Here is a 25,606-nt window from a genome sequence, read left to right on the forward strand (position 1 = left end):
CGCGCGGGTCCCGCCTCTCGCGTGCCCACGCCCGCCCCTTCCGCGCACCGCCTGGAGGGAGGGGTGCCCCGGTCCTGCGCGCATGCCCACCGCCCCCGCCCGCCGCCGGTTGGGCGGGGTGCCAGTGTCAGCCTGGCGGGTCCTTGAGGGTGGGCGCCAGGACGGGAGCGCGCAGAGCGTGGCCCAGCTGCAACCTGGCCCAAGAACCCTCCTGGGTCTCTGCGTGGAGGGACGAGAGGGCCGGAAGTGGTGGAGCAACGGCAGTCGCGTGGGGGGCATTGTCCCCGAGGCCAAGGGCACGCTCCATGCGCTGTTGCTGTTGCTTTTTAATGTCCCCGGGCGTCCTGGCTCGGAGGCCGTGTGTGCGGTCGATGCCAGTGTGTCTGCTCCGTACAGATCTGGTGTTGGGATGAGGGCTGCAGCCGCTGCCTTCGCGCATCCCGGACAGGACTCCCTAAACTCTGAAGGAAAGAATCCCCAGGCTTACCCAAACCCTGTATCCTTCCCGTGGTCCTGCCGCTCTCCCGGTCCTCAAGGCTGCCCCCTGGCTTCTCCTTTCCCTTTGGGGTCCCTTCACTGACTAGTGCTGTCGTCCGCCACATCCCTGGGCAGGGATGCGCGGCGCATCAACCCTTGGGAAAAAGCCAGTTTCCTCTCTAGGGTTTCTTCCGCCCAAACGAAACAGAATGGAATTCCGCTGAATATGAACGGAGATCAAAGATGCAATCAAAAATCATAAAAAGCTTTATAAAGCCAAGTATCTAATTCTACCCTATCTCAAGACCCCAATCCTACTCGTACCCTATCAACCCAGTTCACCAATCCTCTCTACCTCCATATTTTAATACTGAGGAAATCCCTACTCCCTGCCAAAATTTCCTCTGCTAGTACTTCACCTGACAACCCTTCAAATCAGTGCTTTTCAGTTTTTTCACTGAAATACCACTAATGACAAGTTTGAGAAACATTTATTTTCCCATTCACCACCACGTGGCATGCATAAATCAACCCTGAGTCACCAGTGTCAAGGGCAAATTTACTTGAAGTGTTCCATTTTATATTTTAAATTGACCCAAATTTGCATTGTTCTTCGTAAATATTCATGTGATATACTAAGAAAATGTGTTAAATTGGCTATGATTTTAATTGGTTTTCTCCTCAAATTATCAAGTATACATTTCAAGAAAATGCACCAGTCATTTATGCCACAAATATCCGGTATCATCTCTGTAACCGGCAGGAGGGATATAGCATCAAGAAGACCCACGTGGGGGGCGCCTGGGTGGCTCAGTGGTTAAAGCCTCTGCCTTAGGCTGGGGTCATGATCTCAGGGTCCTGGGATCGAGCCTCACATGGGGCTCTCTGCTCAGCAGGGAGCCTGCCTCCTCCTCCTCTCTCTCTCTGCCTGCCTCTCTGCCTACTTGTGATCTGTCTGTCAAATAAATAAAAAATCTGTAAAAATTAGAAAAAAAAAAAAGACACATGTGGTGCCAGTCCTCATGGAGATTTTGAATTCTAGTCCAAAAGAAAGACAAAAGACGCAAGAACAAGTAAGGCAACTCAAGATGCAGTCATTGGTCCTGGTGAATGAATGACTGATATGAGCAAAGTGGAGAAGAGTGCTAATTAAATCTGGGAAGAGATGCCTCCTCCCCACATGTAAAATGTTTCTCTTGTGGCTTCACACCCCTGAAATGTTTGGCATTAAATGCTGTGTTTTCAGGATCTTGAACCTCTGACCTCTTTAGCTTACTCCACCATTTTCCTGGATATCTAACGTATGCCCAGCATACCCACACATAACTAGGTAAGGATGGAAATGACTTGAATATGATTAAGGAACTTGACCTGATTGACATTCATAGATTATGGCAACCAATACAATTTTAGGATACATATTGAAGTACACAGGGAACATTAACAAAATCAGACAGTAACAAAACTAGATCATATTTTTGGCCACAGAGCACATCTCAACAAAGAAAAATCAAAACAAATTAAAAAACAAATACAGATTTTGGTCTAGGTATTACTAAAAATACCATTTATTAAACCTTGTGGGATACAACTAAAAATATAACTAGAGGGGAATTTTTTTTTTAAAGATTTTTTTATTTATTTGACAGAGAGAGAGAGTGAGCGCACAAGTAGAGAGGCAGGCAGAGAGAGAGGGGGAAGCAGGCTCCCTGCTGGGCAGAGACCCCCCCCCGCCGGGGGCTCCATCCCAGGACCCCGGGATCATGACCCAAGCCGAAGGCAAAGGCCCCAACCCACTGAGCCACCCAGGTGCCCCTAGAGGGGAATTTCTAATCTTAAAAGTATGTATTAGAAAACAAAGCCAATTAAAAAAAAAAAAAGAAAGAAAGAAAGAAAAGAAAAAGAAAAACAAAGCCAGAGAATCAACTTTCTAAACATCCATAACAAGAAATTGGGGGTGTGGGGGGGGACAGGAAATTAAATTCAAAGAGAGAAAAAAAATGTAAATAATGAAAATAAGACCAGAAGGCAAAGAAATAGGAAAAAGTAACTGAAGATCAACAAGAGTAAAAGATAGTTCTTGGAAAAGACTAATAGAATTAGTAAGTACTGGTAAAACTACTCAGGAAAAAAAAGGGACAGAAAGACACAAATCATACTAGAAGTAAAAAGGAAGCACTGCTATACTACAAATTGTAAGAAATTTAAAAGATGAAAGATATTATTAACAACTTCATTCCAATAAACTAGGTAAAATGAGCTGGGAGAGACAGTTATCATGTGCCTCTGCCTCTCATGTTCCTGCGTGTCTTGCTGGGTTCATCGAGAACGCAAGACCCTGACTACTCCTTAACTGAGCCATTTCCCAGGCTGGTGTTTATAGTGAGCAACCTTGAGACATGAGGGGATGTCCCCCTCCAGGACAAAGAACAGGCTTGCTTACTGCTTGCTTTAAAAGTGGTGGGTTCCTCAAGTTCCATGTTCTTCAGACATGACCCAAACCCACTGCGTGTGTAGCACCCACCTAAGCCTCTTCGTGTCACCCTCATGGGACGTGTGACCAAGAACCACTGCAAATATGCTGATGGTTACACTTGTTGCTGTGCCATGAGTAACCAAGTCCTTTGTTTCTGTGCTGGGAGTCTTGTGTTTTCTGACAGCACCCATTAAACAGCACCCAATTACTAATTTATTAGATAATTTATTAGATAGATGGTAAGTGGGCTAAAATCAAATTCCAGACCTGAAAAAATGGACAGCTGGGATTCTAGCGATGATAGAATGAAGATGTCAAATCTCACTGCCCCCACTGCCCACCGCGCCAAAAAAAAAGTAAACTGGAAAAAATTGCCAAGCAATCATTTGAGGACTCTGGAAATTGACCAAAGGCAAACAACAAACTAAGAATCACTTATTCATTTTTCAAAACTCTGCAAATTGTGGGCAGGAGTAGTGGGAGTCTGTTGCATTCTTTCCAGAAGCTTTTCTGATCTCCCAAACCCCACAGACTCCCCACCTGGGATGGGGCCACACTGGGCCAGGAGCTCCACTGCTGGAGAGAGCTAACTTGATTTGCAATAGATGGCAAAAAGTTCATTCTTAATGGCGCTGGCAATAAAAATTGCAAACTTGGGAGGAAATGAATGGGGAAAGCCCACAGCTCCACCAACCTTAAGTTGTGGTCTTGCCTGAGGTGAGCAGTAGACCAGCAGACTAACCATAAATTTAACAGGGAGACCCTGGAAACGAGAACCACTGAGGGTCAGGATAAGCTCTTCCCATATCTCTGCATGGCTGGGAGGCTACCTACATACACATAGGGGAGACACCAGCCTGCACCCGTAGCTTTCTGCCCTTGAACCCTGGTTCTAGCGCTAACCGTGTGACTGTGGGCAAGTCGACTCAACTGTTCTGTGTTTCAGTTTCTTAGCTGGTACCATGGGGGAAAAAGCACTGTTCAGAGGAGAAAATAAATTAGATTGCCTGAATGTAGAATACAGAGGAGCAGTCACGTAGTATTACAAAAGACTTTACCATGCTTCTCAGAATGTGTATAACAACACTTCATCAGAATCCTTGCGGGGGAGGGGGGATTCCAAGACTCATTCCAGAACTAATGAATCAAAGTCTCAGGGTCAGGGGAAGGAACCTGAGAAAGGCCAGTATTTTACAAGTAGACTAGTTGATTCATCATCTACATGTTTGAGAACTACTACTTTCAGGTAAGATATTCTAATTTTCTGTTTAGGGTCTGTGTCCAGAGAAACGATCATATTTATGCCAGGACCCCCATTGCCTATCCCACAGTAGATATTTTGTTAAGCATCTACTGAATGGTAGGGAGTTTTACCCTTAAGCTAATCGACACCCAACCCTCCAATTCTTGCAATGCAGAATAAATAACAAATTGGGCTTAGACTCTAAACCTTTTTATTTTTTATTTATTTATTTTTTAAAGATTTATTTATTTATTTGACAGAGATCACAAGTAGGCAGAGAGGCAGGCAGAGAGTGAGGAGGAAGCAGCCTCCCCGCTGAGCAGAGAGCCTGATGTGGGACTCAATCCCAGGACCCTGGGGACCATGACCTGAGCCGAAGGCAGAGGCTTTGACCCACTGAGCTACCCAGGCACCCCTAAACCTTTTTATTAATACAAAAAAAGCTAAAATTACTCTAATATCGCACAAGGCAATGATCCTTTAAAACTACTTGAGTCATAGATTCCTTCAAGAATGTGATGAAAACCACAAACTCTCCAGAAGACTAAAGATGTACGTAAAATCTTGTAAATCATTTCAAGGGGTTTACCCCATGTTAAACTAACCTTTCACGTGAAAAGTGACCGGTCTGTCTCCTGGAACAAAACAGTAAGTTCTTGTCTATCCCCAAATCCCTATTTCTAGGGGTAAAGCACAGAACATACTTGGCACTGAAGAGATAGTTGTTGAATGAATGAAATGAGTCACTCACTGAAAAATGGGTACATAGCATCTGGGGTAGAGGTTACCTGGAACTCCTTCCTTGAGTCACCCAAGGGTGTGGTGGAGAATCAACGAACAGAGGTTACATGTCTTACTTAAGAGCAGGTGTAATCTTGGATTTCTGGAGGTGGTAATGAGAAAAGAGGTCATTTGGACCAGTATTCTCACTGAAGATGAAACATGAGGAAATAGTAAGCATCTGCTTGAAGACATAAAAGATAGGATTTACCAGGTCAAATTAAGGAAGAGGATTAGAGTTCAGGAAACAGTGCCAGAGCTCTTTTGCCCCTGTCTAAAGGAATTAGTGGAGAGGCAGAGGTGTATTTTCATCAACAATTAAGAGCGGAAAGGGAATGGTTGGATTTGGTCTCCACCCAAAGACTGGAGCCTAAGGGTTGTAACCTGGAGTGGGGGGTACAGAGTGTAGTGTAGTAGATCATCTGGAGGGGGACAGAGACTCTAAAGCCTGAGGTTCCAGACTGCTAATGACCTTAGGCACTTGGCAGAGAGAAACAAAAACCTCTCAAGGAAGATGAAATCACCCCAGGTCTCAAATTATTTCTTTTTCTTTTTTCTCCCCCCCACCAGGGTTTCCAAGCAAACAATTAAAGACAATGCCAAGACAGCAATGAAGACCAGTGGCATGAACTAGAGACAGCAGAAACAGAACCACAGCGGGCTGTAGATATTGGAATTATCAGACACAAAGGAGAATGTATGGAAATAAAACCCTCGCTTTAAAATCCTCGCAGCAAGGAACTGGAGACCATAAAATGTCACAGAGCTGTTAAGAAAAAGAACCTAACCAAAACCAAAACCAAAACACAAACACAGAATTAAAAAATATAAAAACAAATTACAAAACTTAATGAGACTAATGGCCAATTAAATATAGCTGAGAAGTGAATTCATGATTTATAGTCACAGCAAAAGAAACCATGTAGGATACAGAGAAAATAAATGTAGAACATCTAGAAAAATGAGGATATAGGAAACACACCAAAGAACGTCTAACATGTGTTTACTTGGAGCCCCAAAAGTCAAGGAGAGAAAATAGTGGGCAGAAGCGATATTTAAAAGATTGTAGTTGAGAACTTCCCAGAACTGATGTATCAATCCACATAGCAAGATGCCAAACAAAATCCAAGTGGAAAAATACAATGAAATCTTCACAGGTTCTAAAACTGTAGAAAAGTAAACACAAAGAAAAAACCTTGAAAGCAGCCAGAGGAAAAAGATTCCATTAGTTTCAATGGAGCAGGGGACTAATAGTTAACTTCTTCATAGCTATGATACTGAAGCCAGAGGCAACGGGAAGATAGCTTCAAGATCTTCACCCCCAAGAGAATTCCCTTTAAGAGCGAAGGAAAAAGGGGTGCCTGAGTGGCTCAGTCGGTTCAGTGTCTGCCTTTAGCTCAGGTCATGATCCCAGAGTCCTGGGATCGAGCCCCACATTGGGTTCCCTGCTCAGCGGGGAGTCTGCTTCTCTCTCTGCCCCTCCCCCTCGTGCTTTCTCGCTCTCACTCTCTCTCTCTCTCAAATAGATACAATCTTAAAAAAAAAAGGGGGGGGGAGGAAAAATAAAGACATTAAAAAAAAAAAATTTCAAGTGAATCTGCCACAAGCCAAACTACGCTAAATTGTTCCAGATGGTAGCTCAAAGACACAGCAAGAAACAGAGAGCAAAAAAGATGGCAAATATATGGGTAAACCTAAATGAATACTGACTATACAAAATGACAGTAATGACTTATATTTAAAGAGATACAAAATATATGACAACATATAAACTGAGGGAGGTAAATGGAGTCATAAGGCAATTGTCAACAAATGTCAAAGAATTCTGATCATGCAGAGAATATATATCGTTATTAAACAATGTTAATGTTATTGCTATTAAACAATGCATTTATCACTTAGCTTGCTATGTCCGGAAACTGAGACCTCTAGTTCCAAATAGTATCTGTGAGTCAAATACAAATAAAAATGAAATCAGAAAATTCTTTGAAATTAATGAGTAATTAAAAAACAGATAACCAGAGGTGCAGAATGGAGTCTGTGATAGGCAGAATTCCAAGACAGCCTCTGCACTCCCTCCCCATCCCCATAGTCATACCCTTGTGAGGGCAGAACCTACCAACTTTCTTCTTACCAACAGATTGGGCAAAGGTGAAAAGATTTTGGAGATGCCGTTAATGTCCCTATTTTGTTGGCTCTGAGTCAAAAGGGAGCGCCTTGTGGGTGGTTGTGACCTCATCAGGTGAATCCTGGCTGGCCTTTTCTGAAAGAGGCTCAAAGCAGTGTCTCTCCAGCCGGCCAGGAAGCAGCATGCTGTCAAGTCCTGATCCACTTGTATGGAGAGGCAACCTCGAGTGGCGGAGGGCTGCAGGGAACTGAATTTTGTTAGCAACCTGATGCGTGTGGAAGAGGACCCCAAGCTCCAGCTGAGAATGCAGGCCAGGTGACTCCCTGTGGCATTCTTGTGAACCCCTGAACACAACCCAGCTAAGCTGTGTGCAGGCTCTTGACCCAGAGACACTAGGAGATAAGAGAAGTATGCTACTGGGGACGGGAAAGTTTGTGGTCACTGGTCACAGAGCACAGAAAATGGACATACAGCTAAAATCGCATTTAAAAGGAATCCTAGTTTTGTTTTGTTTTTAAGATTTTATTTATTTATTTGACAGACTGAGATCACAAGCAGGCTCCCTGCTGAGCAGAGAGCCCGATGCAGGGCTCGATCCCAGGACCCTGGGATCATGACCTGAGCCGAAGGCAGAGGCTTTAACACACTGAGCCACACAGGCGCCCCTGGAATTCTATTTTAAAATATATATTAGACTAGGAAGTTGAAAATCTGAGTTAAATATTGGTGACAAGTAATGCAGAAAAGTGACAGATTATTTTGTTTAGTTGAAATTTGGGCTAATTCCAAACTTTGTACAAAAATGCCAAGGAGAGGTGACAGCCAAAATCTCGAAGAAAAAAGGTATAAAGACTTGTTTTACCAGACATCAAGAATTTTAAAGTCTTTAGTAATTAAGGCAATATGTTACTGATGTACAAACAGACTGACCGATGGGACAGAACGAAGAGCCCAGAAATAGACTCCGGTAAATACAGGCATTTATTGATGACAGAATTGGTACGGCAAATCAAAACAGAGAAAAGATGAGCAAGGAATTAAGAAAAAAATGAGAATAAGGTTATATATCTTAGCCTGTATGTAAAACTTGATTCAAGTAAAAAACAAAATTATACTTAATTTAGAAAATGGTACAAAAGAAGATATTCGTGACTCCAGGATGGAGAAGTATGTCTTCAACAGGACACAAAACCAACAACAATAAAAAAAAGCTGATACATTCCATTAGGTGCAGAAAGATAAACAGACTGTTAGAAAATATTTGAAACAGTTATAACCAAAGGTTTAGCCTCCTGAATTTATAAGGGGATGCTGTGAACCAAAAAAAGTCAAAACAATCCCTTTTTTAAAAATGGGCAAATGATTTCAACTGGGACTTGAGAGCAGAGGAAATCCAAAGGGTAAGCAAAGCTGTGAGAAGGAAACAAATGAACCTCATGGAAATGCAAATTATGCAACACCAAGTAGAATACCAGTTCCTTTAAAAACATATACATGTATCTAAAAAGGTAACCAATATACATTAAAATGATTGGTAGGATTACAGGTGGGTTGTAGTCTTTGCCCTATTATTTCTCAAATTCTTAGATGTTGCCTTTACAGTATCACAGGCCCAGGAGATGTTTGAAAGTCTTCAAGTCTAACAATACCAAACGTAGAGCCTTCCCCTGCTGCTGGTCAAAGCACTGACTGCTACAAGCGCTTTGGAAAAGTGAGATATGACCTAGTAGAGATGAAGATACACATACTCCATAAGCAAACAGTTCTACTCTTGGATGAATTATTCTCAAGAGATCCTACACCGGGCACCCAGGCAGCTGTCGTTAGAGGTCTGCCTTCAGCTCAGGTCATAATCTCAGAGTCCTGGGGTCGAGCCCTGCATCGGGCTCTCTGCTCAGCGAGGAGTCTGCTTCTACCTCTCCTTCTGCCTGCCTCTCTGCCTACTTGTGCTCTCTCTGTCAAATAAATAAATAAAATCTTAAAAAAAGAAAAGTGGCTTGAGAAGAACTACTACACAAAACTGGTAAGAATAAAAAGAAAAATAAGAACAATTTTCATTACCATCAGAACATTAGTTATGCCTAGTGGGGAAGGACAAGGATGTGGTCAGTTCAGGACACACAGAAGCCGACTACAGTGCTGGCAATGCCGCATTTAACCTGAGCACCGGTTATATGAATGTATGCTTTAAATTATTTCTCTTTATACATATTTAATGACTTCTGTATTATGTCAGATTTTACAATTTTAAGTTGAAAATCTTATTCAGGCAATATAATACCAACTCTTTAAAAAATATATATACACGTATCGATAAAAGTAACCGAAATACACCCAAGTGGATGGTGAATTGAGTGGATTTTACTCTTTGAACCACTGATTCTCAAATTCTTGTGTTGCCTTTTCTTTATTAAAGTAGTAATCACTAGTAGTTAACAGCACTAAGAGGCTGTACCAGACCAGAGGTATTTTTCGTCTATCCTGATTCCAGCAAGTAATTTGATCACTTCTAACATATTATGGATAAAATGGAGAGATATGGACTGAAAAACAGCGCATTTGGTGGTTTAGGGATAACATCCTTATATTTCCTCCCCAAATTTGGAAGCAACCATGACAGAGAAGTTAGATCAAACATCACGTTTATTATTAACAAAGTTAACATGTGTTTTCAATACGTAGCAACGGAGACTGGCTAATAGTCCATATCCCTGAATTAGAGATTAATCCATGTAATCACTGGCCTAGTTAGACAACCATGGGCTTCCCCTGTGGGGAGACAGAGTTAAACTCCTTGGGCAGTAAGTCTTTAGATCCATTATATTCTCTTTCACTTTGAGCATCCTAGAATGTCTTAAGACTCCAAGTCGGTTCACTACTTATGTAACATTAGTTGCCCATAGAGCTATCCTGTCTCCCTCAACTAAGTTAAGCTCCTGGTGGTCTGGCTGTCTTACTCATTTTTGAAACTTCTAGCAGACTATGAAGTACATGGTAGATAAACACTTTCACACTTGTGTTACATATCATTTAAGAGCCACAGAACAGAGGCTATAGTGAGAACCTTAGAAACTAAAGATCAAGAGACTAGAACTGGACCGATGAGAAAAATAGAGCTATTTATTAAGTACTTCTATGTGATAGGCACTGATGCTAAGTGTTTCACAAACACCTCCCATTATAGTAGAAATTACCTTAGCAATAGATGAAGAAACAGAAATACATGAGAGTTCATAAAATCCTTTGTGTGAGGTCACACGACCATGATTTGAACTTGGCTGTGACTCCAAAGCCAAAAAGCCCTGACCCGCTGTTGAGCTATACTGAAATCAAGCCAGCAAAACCTTTGGAGATCTACCCCTAGTTGGGGTGTGGAAGGCAGTGCCAGAGTGGCTGGAGAGGGTTCTGGAGCCGGACTGCCATGGGTCACACCACTGATGCTCATGACTGAGATACAGGAGGACTCCTTAACCTATTGTTGCCTCCATCTCCTCATCTGTGAAATGGGAAGAATATCCTTAGTTCACGGGATTATCACCAAGATGAAATGTGTCGCTACAAGTAAAATACTTAGCATAGCACCTGACACAGGGTATGTGTTCAATAAATATTAACCTAGGTTTACTGTTCCTTCTCTGCTACTTTTGTTGAATTTTGCCCAGGAACCAGAACGTCTTGTATGACTGCATTATGAAGGGGAAGAAAAAAACTTGAGGAAACTTGGTATCGAACAACTGCAGTTAATTTACTTAAAACAAATGAAGAGCTTTTCAGGGAACAGAGGGCTTAACTCCTTTTCACCCAAACTTTCAGTAAGAAATACACAAAGGCTAAAAAGGAGGTAGTTCAGAGGTGGTATTCTTCTTTATCTTTCTTTCTTGGCCAGCCCCTGAGATGTTTAAATGAAATACCGAATAAAAATCACTCTCTTGGGTGCCTAGGTGGCTTAGTCAGTTGAGCATCTGTCTCTTGATTTCAGCTCAGGTTATGATCTCAAGGTTGTGAGATCGAGCCCTGAGCTGGCCTCCACACTGGGTGTGGAGCCTAATTTAAAAAAAAAAAAAAAAAAAAAAAAAAAAAATCACTCTCCCTACAAACTATAGCCCAAGCTGCAAGTTTGTAAGGAGCTTTAAAAAGACAAATCCTGAGAGAAACAAGTGAAGTCAGTTTGTTGAAAGATTTTTTTTTTTTATTCTACAAGAATTGATTGGTGCAATCCCAGAGAACCAACATCTGTTTAGAGAAATTTTTCTCTTCAAAAGTAAATGAAAACCCCCTTTGAATTATTTATATATTAACTTGTTTAATTTTTTAAAACAATAGTCATAGGGTCTGCTTTGTCCTATTTAACTACAAATGTTACACATTTACAAACTGAAGCAAAAATGGATGTACAGAGATTTAAATGAAATCTTTCAAAGATAAAACTGCTTTTTCACTGTATTTTCAAAGTCGATTATCTTATCAGTCAGGATGAAAGCTGTGAACCACAAACCATTTGTTTCTTTAATAGAAAAAAGAATGTTTAGATTATTAGCAAAGTAATATCTTAACACAGTTGGAATTTTAGTAATAAACTTATGTATCAAGTCCCTTTCCATTATTTATTTTACTTTAAAAATATATACAGCTAGTGATGTTAAATATATATTCTGAGCCATCTGTCTAAACATAAATATTTGGGAAACTCAAACTGTTCCAACAAGTTATGAAAGGATTAAAGAAAAAAGATGAGCTACAAATTATACAGCAGGAGGAAGAAAGAAAAAAGGTCCTGACATTTAGGTCTGGATAGAGCTGTATTTTCTAATTTATCTATACACACCCGGTTCAGTACCGACAGCCATCAAACTTGAACCAGTTATATACAGATGAGACTAAGCCTGTACTATCTTCTAGAGCAGGTGACGGGGCAATTTCAGAAATTTTAACAGGTCTCAAGAGTGTCATCAGAAGTTATTTATGGTAGTAGTCCAGTATGATGAGGTTTTGATAGGCACAGATCAAATGACTGCATTACTTCTGCTAACTCCGGGCACTGATGTGTACCCAGCTCTGCTTCGTTATGGTGTTAAGTGTCTGAAGGCGACAGAACAGAGAGGCAATGAGAGAGGACGACACTGGCCATACACCCTTGCTTATCAGTCACATTAAAGCTAGTGCTGAAAATGTGCCAATCTATGTAGAGGGACACTTACAAAGCTACAGGACAAATCTACTGCAAGAACCCAAACAGATAAATCTGCAAAATCTTAGACTTCCATTGCTGATACACAGTTTAAGGAGTTGCTATTTGGTCTTAGAAATTTTTAGAATTCAAGGGTTGAAAACGGGTTCGTCCCTTGCTACACAGTGGGTATCTGAAGTTAGCAAGCATGACAACTGTGAATTCGTTTTGCTCTTACATGCAGAAGCATATATGTTTTTTGAAGACGGTTAAAGACAGCTTAGCATTAGGAATTAATTTCTCGTCCGCAGTGATAAGTGGCTCGAACTGCCATTCAATCAGTATGCTAGCTTTGTGTCACTTATCAGAGTCTCTACAATAGGACAGCCTTGTTTAGCACTCCACAGTCTTGGGTGGGGGAGGGAGGGAGGGCAAAAAGCAGCTGCATTTTTTTTTTTTTTAACAGCAGAAAAGCTTTAAACACCTATAGTTTCGCATTTGTCTCGTATTCTCTTCTGGAACACCTGAACAAATCTTATTTCGATCAGCTCAGTCTACACAAATTATAAAATACAAACACAGTCTAAACCCTATAGTGTACAGAATATGCACTGTTTAATATTCATTAAATGCAGTACAATTGATGAAGATTATCAAATAAGAAACACACAGCATTCTAAAGTTTTAAATCATCTTGGGGTGGCTAACCAGATTGTACAAATTACATGTGCAAGACAAAAACCAAAAACCAAAAACCAAACCAAACCAAACCAAGAAAGAAAGAAAGAAAAAAAACCCAAAGAAACTGACTTCTCAGTGCATCACACCCATCAGGATAAAATATATGGCACTTTTACTATACAAATACTACAACTGTTAATTTAAGCCAGGAATGACTCAGACATTGAAACCACATTAGGGCCCGAACCAGCCAATCAAAATGTTAAAATGAAACAGACCACCTTTTGTCTCTGTAAAAGCACTGAAAATGTAATTATGTGCCAGTAACTCGCTAAAACTTTTCTCATTTCATTTGCCTCCCGTTACAGAATCATATTTTTCTGTAATTACTCTACCTGTTTAACAGTCTAATTTTTAAGGCCTGTATAAACTGTTACACTATTGAAACATACTATTTTCCCTGTGGTAAGAATGTCTTCATGAAATAAAGAACATATCTGCTTATAAGTCATAGAATAAACACAAAAACCGAAAATCTGACATTTCCCAAACTAGCAAGAAATAAATTATACCATGATGCATCAATTTAAAATTATATCAATATTAACTAACATTTCCACGGTGGCTCCCCCCACCCCCAAATTAAACAGTGCAGAATAGGGCCTGGGCTACAGTTAATCACGTTTGGTTTTCTGAAAAACAAAACTTTACTATAAACAATTAAAAGGTAATTTTCTTCCTCCACAACACACAAGACATTAAATTGAAGGTTTTTAAAATATCCACTACCTATAAGAAAAGTACTTTTAAATGGCTAAAAGGAATCAAAATACCAAAGTTTAGTGTGCGAAGAGTAGATAGAAACAACCAAGAAAAGATCACTGGTGCTGACTATTTAACGTGGGGAGCCCAAAATAAGTTCCAAAGTTTTTCTACCTTTACAAATAAAAAAAGGTGTCCTTTCCACAGTTTGGGCATATGCACGGTACATCCCCCCCCAACAAGTGTATGAGGAAGGTTTAAAAATGTTGCCAATATTAAGTTCTTCGGTACCTACAATTAATTAGAGGACAGCAATATTATGGTGGCAATGGTGTGTCAACTCTCAAACCGTAGTTAGGATCCGACTCGAGTTGTGGTGGTTCTTTTATCTGAGAAAAAGCTTTTCAGGAGAAACACCTGCCCTATGCTGACCACCAGGAGAATGAGGGCTTCTCCTACAGACCAGTAGGCCACTCTGGTATTTAGGTCTTCTGCTCGGCTTCGGCCTTGAGCTTCTCTCAAACGGAAGTGAGTCTGATAGTCGATGACAGACTTTAGAGCTTCGTGAATGGAGACACAGGCAGATTCCATCTAAAGAGAAAGATTTCCAGTTAGTATGTGTAACTCATCTTTCAATCTCATCTCCATTCCTCATTTGATTAGCCGCTACTGAAGTGGCTCTGGCTCGCTCACTCGTACAGGCCAGTGGTGCTGGCCATGACGCCCTCCTGGCCATGCCCCCCGAGGGGCAACTCCTGAGGCCAGAGATTCAGGGAGGAGGCGGCTTGCTGTAGCAGCGCTCAGGTGCTAGATGGAACGCTGAGCTAAGAGCGGCAGGAACACTTAACAGTTACGGTTGGTGGTGACAGAATTTCAAGTTCAGGTTCCTCCATGAGAAAGACTTAGGAGGATGAGAATGGCAGGTCAGTAAATTTGATGAGTAAGAAGAAGACAAAATAAAACCCAAATGTCTACAAAATAAACCAAGTATGACACAAAAATAGATTGAATCAGTCAAAGTTAATGATTTTAAAAGCAGTTGAGTCTGAGAGTGATCAGTCAGAGCATCAAAGTCTTTCATTTTTTAATTTGCCCATTTGCTAAATATGTCTCCTTCCTTCTGCCAGTCAGCAGAACCTATAGGACCGTTCTCGATGGGAAGAAGTTCCAGCTTTCACCATGTAATCAGTCTGTAAGCCGTCACCTGATGGCACCTCACCTCTCTACACGTTTGTCACGTGATCTGCTTCGAGAAGGGTTGAATGTCTAAACTTTCTTTTATACGGCAGAGTTTAGTATTCTTCTACTGCAGAAAACTTAATTCTAGTGATGAAATACACACTTTATTATTTTTATATATGTTTTATCATATAGTTATATATTATTTTATATAATATATATTAACTATATATATTAGTATGTATTATTTAATATTATATAATATATATACAATTATATAATTATACAATTATTAAATTATACTTATTCTATATCACATACCATATATTAAGAATTTAAAAAATAATCAGGGTTTTTTCCCTCATCACTACGGAAGGAACGTATATTATGCACAGCCATACAAAGGAAAAACATTTTTATGACAGAGGTCAGTGACGAGGACCACTGAGTGTGGGAAGCACGGGGAGGAAGGTGGCGAAGATTACTACTTTCCTGTATTCTGGAAAATTCTCCACTAAATGAAGTTGATCTTAGCAACCTTCCAACGTTCCTTTCTGTTCCTCTCTCTCCTTTTGGACCCCAAAATCGTTAAGCTAACTCAGTCACTATAATACCTCTACGTTACAAAGTTATTTGGACTCACGTCTCCTAACGTGTTTATAACTTTTACAGCTTCTTTTACTTCTTTTACTCCTTTTACTAATAAATCCACAGAATCTCTCCAAAGATTCTGGGAATATTTTTTTCCTGCTTAATTTTAATGAAGGAATATAGACACTAGAAAAGAATTCAAACATTTAACAAAGTTCTTCCAAAGTAAGTATGAAAGAAATCATTTATAAAAATATTCCATTAAAACGGTTCTAACAAGCACGAGAACTTCTGTGGGCTACAAATTGCAGGTGTCTAATAGAATACCCGACATCTTTGCTATTCTTGTTTAGGCCCCGAGGAATCAAAGATTAGCAGAAATGTGCTAAAATGAATGCCTTCTAATTTGTGGTAGGGGGCTACAGATGTGCTTCCACTGATCTCTACTTTCCAAGCATTGTCAGAGTGGTATGCGAGCTAACCCTGGAAGTATGCACAGAATTAAGGACCTGACACAAATTCAGTATGTTTAAGGACTCCCTGAAGCCTGACATAGAGTGAGGGTTAAGAAGTGCTGGATGAAAGAAAATCACACAAATTAAGGGACCAACTTTATGGATTCATATAGTTTTTGAGACAGAAAATGTAGGGAAAAAAGGGAAACCCTAAGCAGAAAAGTTCATATTCAAGTTCACATTCAAAGAGCACAGTCCAATGAAACCTCATGTCAGTAAAGAACCCACGGCTAATCTTGTTTCACCAACAAGTATTCCTCACCTATGTTCCTCCCTGCTCTAATTAACTTAAGGCAAATCCCCTGTGTGTTATCATTTCAGTGATACTCTAACACTTTCTACTCATTTCTGAAAGGCAACCCTGAAAACTGTCACCCCAGGGGCATTATCGCCCATAAAATAATCAAAAATAGTTTTTAAAATGTTTCAATTGAAAGTTAATGTTCAAATTTTCCCAAGTATCTCAAAAGAGTTGTTTCTAAATCGGAATCCAAACAACTTGGACACAGTCACTTGGTTGGTGTGTCTTTTAAGTCTACTTGAATCTTCAGGTTCTCTTCCTGCTTCTTTCCCTTCCTGTCTGTTGGAAGAAATGGGTCCACCGTCCTGCAGCATTTCCAACATCCTGGATTTTGCTGACCATGTATCCTCATGGTGTTCCTCCATCTTGTTTTCCCTGTAAACTGGTATTGGAGCAAGAGACTTGAAGGGATTCAGACACAATGTTCTGGATGGGAACACTTCCCAGACAACGCTATGTACGTCCTGAATGCGAAGACACATAGAAGACACACAACGGCTAGTTATCTCTCCATCCAGGATTGGTCATTAGGTTGAGGTGGTGTCAGTGAGATCCAGTCACTGTAAACCTCCCCTCAGCCTTTCACCTAGTGGTTTAGCAGGGACCGGTAATCACGGTCTACTCCAAACCCATTGCCTTCCTAACAGGTGGAAAACAGGAATTTACAACAACTCTATAATTTTTCTGCATTTACCAGCTGCTAATTTTTTTTCACTTTAAGGTGTGAACTACCTGCTTTGTAAGTATCACGACTGTATGAGGGACTTATTAGCTCTTTGAAAGGAGAAAAGTTAAGACTAAGAAAAAATTAAAAATGTGAGATGAATAAATGGATAAAAAATACCAATTGTTGGGGTGCCTGGGTGGCTCAGTGGGTTAAGCCTCTGCCTTCGGCTCCGGTCACGGTCTCAGGGTCCTGGGATCAAGCCCCACACTGGGCTCTCCGCTCGACAGGAAGCCTGCTTCCCCATCTCCCTCTGACTGCCTCTCTGCCTGCTTGTGATTTCTCTCTCTCTGTGTCAAATAAATAAATAAAATCTTAAAAAAAAAAAAAAAGTAATTCCTCATCGTACTATCAAAAAAAAAATGCCAACTGCTTCATTACCATGTATTTCTTATATTTATCTATTCAGGCTTTTAGGGCAAGCTACCTTCCTGTATTACACAAATTAAAATTCATGAAGGTTAAGTTATAAACAAGGGCCCCAAAGATAAATCTTCTTACAAAGCAAAGTGCTGGGACGCTTGGGTGGCTCAGTTGTTAAGCACCTGCCTTTGGCTTGGGTCATGATCCCAGGGTCCTGGGATCCAGCCCTGCATCAGGCTCCCTACTTAGCAGGGAGCCTGCTTCTCCCTCTGCCTGCCTCTCCCCTGGCTTGTGCTCCCTCTCTATCAAATAAATAAATAAATAATCTTTAAAAAACAAAACAAAGTGCCATTCTTACAGGATGCTAAAATTCTAAAAGCACGAGCATGTAAATACATCCTGTTAATGCTTACAGTAGATTTAGGAATTAAGGTTCTTACACATTATTCAAAACTGCCTCTATGACTTTGGCCAACAGACTAACTAGAACCTGGAAAGAATGAAATACCAGTTTAAGTTCCTAACAAGTAGATAGTAAACAATTCCTCCGGATACCCAACTGAGTCTCTTTTAGATACAATCTAAGCTCAGACTACATTTAAACTGGAAATTAAAGAGCCCTTCTCATCACCTGAGCAGCATCTGTTCATTGACTTTCAATTTCTTTCCTTATCTTTCTCTCCTTAAGGTCTTCTTCAAAATAAAATCCAATCTACCTTTATCTTCCTTTACTATTTTTTTTTAAGATCGATTGATTTATTTTAGAGATGGAAGGGGCAGAGGGAGACAGAAAATCCTCAAGCAGACCCCCAAGCCAAGTGCAAAGCCCTACTCAGGACTCAATCCCAAGACCTTGAGACCCTGAGCCAAAATCAAGAGTTGACTGCTTAACCAACTGAGCCACCCAGGCGCCCTTTACCTATTTTCTGTTAGATGACTTAGCACTAATCTTTAATATTTTACTTTAAGTTACAGCAAACACTATTCTAATAGCAGCATGAATTGACACTAAACACTGGTATAACACTGCCTGAGGCGTATTTATGCATCAATTAAGGCATCATTTTATTTCCAGTTAATGAAATCATATCCCTCCACGCCTTCACAATGTGGGAGCACTGTCCAGTCTTCCTAAACTTCTTTTCCCACTGGAGTGATCCTCCTATTTCAAGGTTTATTTTCTTTACACCTTAAAGTTCATAACATCCTTTAACAGTGGTTTTCACCAAAAATGTCCAAAGTTCTCTGTGAAAGTCTTAATCTACTGTAAGAACTAAGATAGATCTTAAAGACTTTGTAAAAGCCTCAAACTTCTGTGTTCGTCAGTAAGTTAAGGCATATTAATTTATGCTTCCCCCTCTTTAAACACACCACTATATTGCTGACGTTTTATTTACCTGAGTAAGAGCACTGACTCGGTTCTCGCTAGGAAACAAAGGTGGGTCTTCTCCAACTTGAAAATCAAAATAGACGGTTTTGTGTGTGAAAGTAGAAAATTCATTGCTGAAACAAAATTTGTATGTCCCATTTTTGGAGGCTGTGAAGGTAAAGCTATCATACTGTTTCTTCATCTCTTTGTATAACACGTTACCATCAGGATCTTCTAGTCGACAGTCTACATCATAGTGACCGCCAGTAATCACCTGTAGAGAGAAGGGGGAGAAAGGAAGACATCATTGCAACTAATGAGTTTGAGAAAGTAACCAGATTTCCTGTTAAAATGACAATAAGGCTACCGGCAAAGGTTTTTCCCTATCACAGGCAATTTTACTTTTTTTTTTTTTCAATCCAGCAGGGGATGGAATTTGGGAGGCAGATGTCAGTTCAACTGAAGCTTTATAGAAACCAAACAAATTTCCTTATGACAAGAGAGAGGGACTAGCTAACCAGCCAGGCAACTGTTCTAGCAAAGGGAGGGAATCACTCGATTCTCCCAATGACCCTATAAGAGAGGGATCTTGGCTCTCCATCTGACAAGCTGAGAAACGTAGTTAAGACAAGCAACCTACCCGAGTGCTCATCTAGCAAAAGGCCGAGGCAGAACCTGAATTCTAAAGTCAGACTCTAGTCCCTTAAGCTCACTGTCCTGTAATATTCTCCCTCCCCAAATCTTCTCCCGTGATTTCCTCTCAGCACCATCCAAGCACACACACGGATAATTCAGTAAAGTAGGAAAGCAGACCGGCCCCTGGCATGACACCCCAAGCATGTTTCTATTACTGAACTTCAACTCATTTTACTGACGAATTACAGATGGGTTTGTTTCCTAAGTGCTTCTATAAGTCAGTTATATGGAATGTGATACATATTTTGTTTTGAACTACATTATGAACTGACTAGACTTCTGGGGTATCTAAGAGTTTATCACTATTTTACATATTTGTTCTCCAAAGAAACATTAAGGACTAAACCATATTGTCTGTACACTTGTGATTAAAGCAAAAACAAAACAGAACAAAACAAAAGCAAACAAATCTTCTGCTTATCTGGAAAGCTTGTATTTTAGAACAAGCACATTTGGAAAGAAAGCTGGGGTGGGGGGAGGTAAATGAAATGTTCTGAAGAGGATTCTGGAGCTGTTTTCAAGGGCTTATACTCAATCAGTTACAGCTGATAGGCCATGGGGGTTGCACAGAAGGGGAGGAAGAGTTTTCCTGAGGTAATGGGATGGGCACAGTCAGAAAAGGATTAGGGAGGAGAAAGGCCTACTTATAGAAGGGAGAAATAAGCGGGAATAGAGAGGGAGGGGCACAGGACATAGGAAAGAAAGGGTGCAAGTTGCAAAGTTGGGAAAGATATGAGAGACATGCGTTTGAGGGCTCCCAAGCACCCGAGATGGGGACGGGGGTGGGCACAAGCCTGTACTTTCAGGCTTGAACCCTCTTGGTTAGCTTAATATTGACTTTATAGATTTGTAGGACGGAGATCCAACTCTGCACTTCAAAGAAGGACTGGCTGCTAATGTGACCTTTTGTCATGTAGGAGACAAGACCAATAACTGAACTAACTACAAGATCATTATGATAATTAAATGAAGTATAATTATATACTGAGGGAACTGCAAAAATAGGCATATATTAACATAGGGATATAATGTTTTGACATAAAAAGCGTCTTAACAATTAGACATTTACCACTCCTCCAAATGTCAACCTTTCCTCCAAGTGAAAATCATGACTTTTTTTTAATAAAGATTTTATTTATTTATTTGACAGACAGAGATCACAAGCAGGCAGAGAGAGGAAGGGAAGCAGGCTCCCGGCTGAGCAGAGCCGGATGACCTGAGATCATGACCTGAGCTGAAGGCAGAAGCAGTTTTTTATAAATCCAAGTGTTCACGTGTGGCCGCTGTATTTGATCATCAAATGTGTACACAAATGGACCAGGGCCAGAACTGATCATCATGCCACTTCTCCTCCACCAAACTTTAAAACAAATAATCTTATTTCAGATTAAAAAAGTACCCCTTCACAATCTGTGTGGTCACAGAAATTAGAAACTGGGAATCATCCCGAACTAAGTGTCCCTACTTGTCCAGTTCTCACAGAAATCTCTTGACGTTACTGCCTCTCTCAAATTCATCCCATCTCTTCCATTCCTAATCCAAGGCCTACCCTAGACAGGACTAAAGGCACAACTTCCTAAAAGGTCTTCCCACAACCCGATCTCTCCTCCCTCCAACCCAGGGGTTCATTCTCAGCCTCAGCTCCCTTAGGGCTGGATAATTCTTCGTGGGAACGGACTGGGTGGCCCTGGGCACCGCAGCCTGTTGAGCAGCCTCTCTGGTTTCCAACCCCCAGATGCCAGTAGCCTCCCCAATCCCCACATGTGGGGGGGGGCAACCTCCCCACCTCCCCATCCCTCATTAGCTTAAAACCTTTTCTCAATTCCTGTGACCTCCAGAAAAGTGCAAACAATGCCAAACCACTCCTCTGCACCTCCTTCAAGGTAGCCTTGGCACCTCTTTTATACCCTTCCTCACTCTGTGTTCCAGAAATAGCAGAGGGCCAGAAGGTCGCTGAACCAGTCTGTTCTACACCTGCATGAACAGCCACAGGTTAAACAGGTGCTGTCTGTTAAAGAATCAGGACCCACAATGGCAATGCTTACCAATCTACAGCTTATTACGGGAGAAAAATATAAACTACCAGAGTCAAAAGCTGTCTCACAGAAAGAGGTTGGGAAGTTAGGTGTGGGTTCCTTTGTCCTCCCTCTGTGAGGGCTGAAGCCGGACACAGACTCTCAGATGAGGAAGCACCCAAGTGTGCAAAGAACCAGTGAGCCAATGAACCTTCGAACCAGTGAGCCCCAAATGGAGGCCTGGCTGGTTTTTTTTTTCCCTATTTTGCTGGTCCCATCGAGATATTCCTACCTAGTAACCAGTCTCGACAGCACAGCCTTTTAGGGGGGCAGTTTCAGCAAGAGTGTCTCATCATCGATCTGTTACCCATAAACAGTGCTGACAAACTGGTAGGATCGACCGCTAGTGCTACTGGATCCACAGTTACAAAGCAACACTAGTACTCACCGTATTTCGTGGGGGCTTAAGCTGATTTCAGGAATTGAGTCTCACAATCTACCTGCCTAGGATGCCCTTCCCCCTCTGCCATCTTGTAGAGTAAGTTCTGTATCTCCTAGACACAGCTCAAACATCAGCCCCTCAGCTACCTTTCCCTTGAGGATCCCTCTGCCTTTGGCCAGCACTGTACCAAGCGTGCACTTTCGCTCTTGCCTTTAACACTGCATGACGGTAATGTGTCCATGGAAGCTCCCAGAGGTCAAGGTCAGTCTTATTGATCTTTGGGAAGTGGTGTATGTATTAAAGGAGTTGAGAATTTAACCTGGGACTGCATACTGATTCTGCTCCTGGCTAAGTTTTGTGACCCTGTTTAAAGCTTCGAAAGCCTCAGCTTTGGAAGTAAAAAAGAACTGTATCTATATTCTGCTACATAAAAGATCTAATTTTTTTTAGCCTGGAATAGTAGTGGTAGTATTCTCAGCACCAAGCACAGTGTCTGACACTGACACCTGAAACACACACTTCCGTACTGCCACCCCTGCTATCTTCTTTTCTGTCCCCTGGCTCTGATCCATAGAGTTAAACAAACCAAAGGGTGATCCTTAGCCTCCCTACCTTCACTCACAAAAGCCAAATCACCACCAAGTTCTTGATTTCACCTACTAACTTCTCTCCAATCGCTTCACTTTCCTCCTTCCCCACAGCTCCCATCCTAGAAGGCTGGCCCACTCTAGTACTCTCCGCATCAGTCTTCCACAACCACTCTCCAACATTCTAATATCTCTACCTGCACAAGTAAATATTCACATAACTACCCAAAACACCTGGATCACAGCACTGCACTGCTTACAACCCTGAGAGCTCTCCCATACTCTTAGGAAAAACTAAAATCTTTAACGAGGCCAGCAAGGCACATGGTCTGGCCCCTGACCTCCCTTCCTCTGGCTCCTTACTCCCAACTATACTGGATCTCTCAATGGTCCTCAAATACCCAGTCACTCTTGGTACATACCAAAGTATGTACAACTAATCTTTTAGAGTTGAGCTTAAAATCACTTCCTAAAGGAAGCCCTCCTTGCTCCCAAAGATAGATCATTTAATCTATTTTCTGCTCTTAAAGCAGAGTCTTTTTTTTTTTTTTTAAAGCAGAGTCTTGATGAATGGGCAATTACTAAGAAAAGAGTAGGATGGGGGGGAGGGTAGGATGGGTAGGGAATCAAGAATGATGGCAGTGACCCAAGCTTTTTTGAACCACTTCTGTAATCACCAGCACCTACCACTCAACAGCTACTCATATGTTAAGTCAGCCTACCAAGGAAAATAGAAATAAAGACTATTGTAAGAAACTTAATAAACTACATTCTGTGAATTAAAGCCTGTTTTCTATAAAATCCCAAAGACAAAAAGGGGCCGCTCACCGATCACACCTCTTCGTTCTACACCTTTGGCAGGTGCTTACCCGGCCTCCCATGGAGCTCTTCCCATGAGAGGGGGCAGAATTCACCTAAAGTCCTAGTAACATCAGTGGGAAAAGATACTGGCCGTCCTTCAAATCTGATTAAACCGGAGGCGCGGGTCAGGGAGAGCAGGGGACGGGACACTGAGCACCACAGAACAGGAAGAACTTTTTCTTAAGAAAGGAGAGTCTTTCAAGGAGGGAAGTTCGATGGGCGTTGAAATGCAGGCCACCGGAGCATGGAAGGACAAGTCACAGCTACAGGAAGCATTTCTGGAATCCACGCATCTTCCTATTTGGTCTAAAATGGCCCTCGCCCCAGGTTTAGAACAGGAAAGGCCAATGCCCCGCATCGGCTACCTAGGCGTGATTCCTGACTCGGCCAAAGAACGGAAAAACCACGGCAGGAGGGAGGCAGCAAGCAGGCTGCAGCCCCGACCCCGGAACCGCGAGCTGAGGCCCCTGGACTTCGAGAGCACGGAGTACCTGGAACTCGAGGGTGCACTTGGTGCCCTGCGTGATGTCCTCGTAGAAGCACTGCTTGGCATTGTCCGGCAGCTCGAAGGTGATCTCGGAGGCGCCGCCGGGCCCCGGCACCAGCAGCAGCAGCGCGAGCACCCTGCAGCCCCAACGGCCCACGGCGGCCGCCCAGCGCTGCGCGGACCCCGGCCCCGGCATCCCGAGGCGACGGCGGCAGCCTCAACGGAGCTGCGGGGAGACACGGGGTCAGGTCGGCGCCGACTCGCCGCGCGCGGCAGGCCTCAGCCCGGGCGGCCCGCGAAGACGCACGGCAGAGTCGCTCCTGGCCTCGGGGAGATTTGGGAGGAGGAGCGAGCCGCTGGGTGCCGGCGAGCGGTGCGCAGGGACCGGGGCCTGGCGCCGGGAACGACCTACAGAGCGGAGATAAGGCCGGCACGGCACCGGCGGAAAAGGCCCGAGATGGCCGGAAGTAGGGCGAGCGCCTGGAAAAAGGGGGCGGGGCCTGAGGCACCTGCTCCAGCAACCCGGATGTGCTCTCCCCGCGCAGAGGCGGAGAGGCGTTGGAGTGTGTACGTGGAAGCTCGCGAGACGTCGGCTTCGCTGCGGCGGGCTCCGGAGGCGAGGGGCGGGGCCATTGTCCTGAACGTGGCGGGGCGGGGCCAGAGAGAAGGGTGTGTCCCGCTGGTGTCTAGGTGGGGCGTGCCGCCTGCAGGTACCACGTCCACCGCTCTGCTTCAGCGTTTGCATCTGTACAATGAAGACAGTACTGCCTTACCCCCAGCATTAATTACAGGGCTTCAGTACTTGCAGAGGGCACCTTACTTTTTGGTATTGTAAGCACTCAATAAGCTTTTGTTAAATAAAAATAAACGTCATTTGAGCGCTCCTTATCAGGCACCGTGCCAAGCATATTACACAAGTCCTTCTGCGCAGTTAGGTATGATGACACCTATTTTCGTGATGAGTAAATTGAGTCTCCAAAAAGTTGAGTAACTTGCCTATGATCACAGCCTGGTTTGTGCTGGAGTGCTTTAAAAAAAACTCTAGGTAATAGTAATAGTAACAAACGTGTTGATTTCTTAAATTATACATTTTCTTGTGCATATGAACACATCTTAGGGATCATGCCATTTTTAAGAAATGACCATGGTGAGGCTCAAGCACTCGAAGATGATCAGCAGAAGGTGGTAGAGGGCTTTATGAGAAGTAAATAGGGTGAAGTGGGTAGGAGCCAGGCAGGGAAGGGAGGGAGGTGGAGCAAGAGGCTGGGTGGGGGTGAGGGGTGTTGGTAAGGAAGGAGATGCAGGACCTCCAGTGGCCTGTGGTGCCCAAAGCCTCTGCAGTGGGGAGAGGACCCCCAAGGAGATAAGATCTGGAGAAGATTGCACCTTGGTGAGAACTGGGCCAGAAACAGAAGCATTGTTTGCGTCTGGAGAGGAAGAAAGAATGAATTTCAAAGTAGGAAACATGGGTTCTATTTTCTTTTCTTTTCTTTTGACATTTTGTTTATTCATTGGACACACAGAGCAAGAGAACAAGCTGAGGGAGCAGCAGAGGGAGAGAGAAGCAGGCTTTCCAGGGAGCAGGGAGCCAGATGGGATCAGGGGCTGAGCTTAAGGCAGATGCCCAACTGGACTAAGCCACCCAGGTGCCCCTCCCACTCACCTGCTTCTAAAGTGTAACAACATCAGAGGTTGGTGAGCAGCAATGTTGAGCAAGAAGATCCCTCAAACACTGCTAGTCATGTGTAAAGTGATACAAACG

At 42.5% G+C, this 25,606-nt stretch overlaps 1 protein-coding gene across 1 annotated transcript; it reads right to left on the bottom strand.

Moving 5' to 3' along the window:
• Nucleotides 1-12,732: 12,732 nt before the first annotated feature.
• Nucleotides 12,733-24,159, bottom strand: TMED7 (transmembrane p24 trafficking protein 7). Its single transcript, XM_032842252.1, has 3 exons — nucleotides 23,849-24,159; nucleotides 18,785-19,030; nucleotides 12,733-14,305 (listed from the first exon to the last, which is right to left on the bottom strand). The coding sequence occupies exons 1-3, from the start codon at nucleotides 24,038-24,040 to the stop codon at nucleotides 14,069-14,071; spliced, it is 675 nt and encodes a 224-aa protein (XP_032698143.1). The 5' UTR covers nucleotides 24,041-24,159; the 3' UTR covers nucleotides 12,733-14,068.
• Between the last annotated feature and the right edge of the window lie 1,447 nt (nucleotides 24,160-25,606).

The sequence above is a fragment of the Lontra canadensis genome, unplaced genomic scaffold (genome assembly GCF_010015895.1).
Source record: "Lontra canadensis isolate GAN:19392208 unplaced genomic scaffold, GSC_riverotter_1.0 scaffold126, whole genome shotgun sequence".
NCBI classification, from domain to species: Eukaryota; Metazoa; Chordata; class Mammalia; order Carnivora; family Mustelidae; genus Lontra; species Lontra canadensis.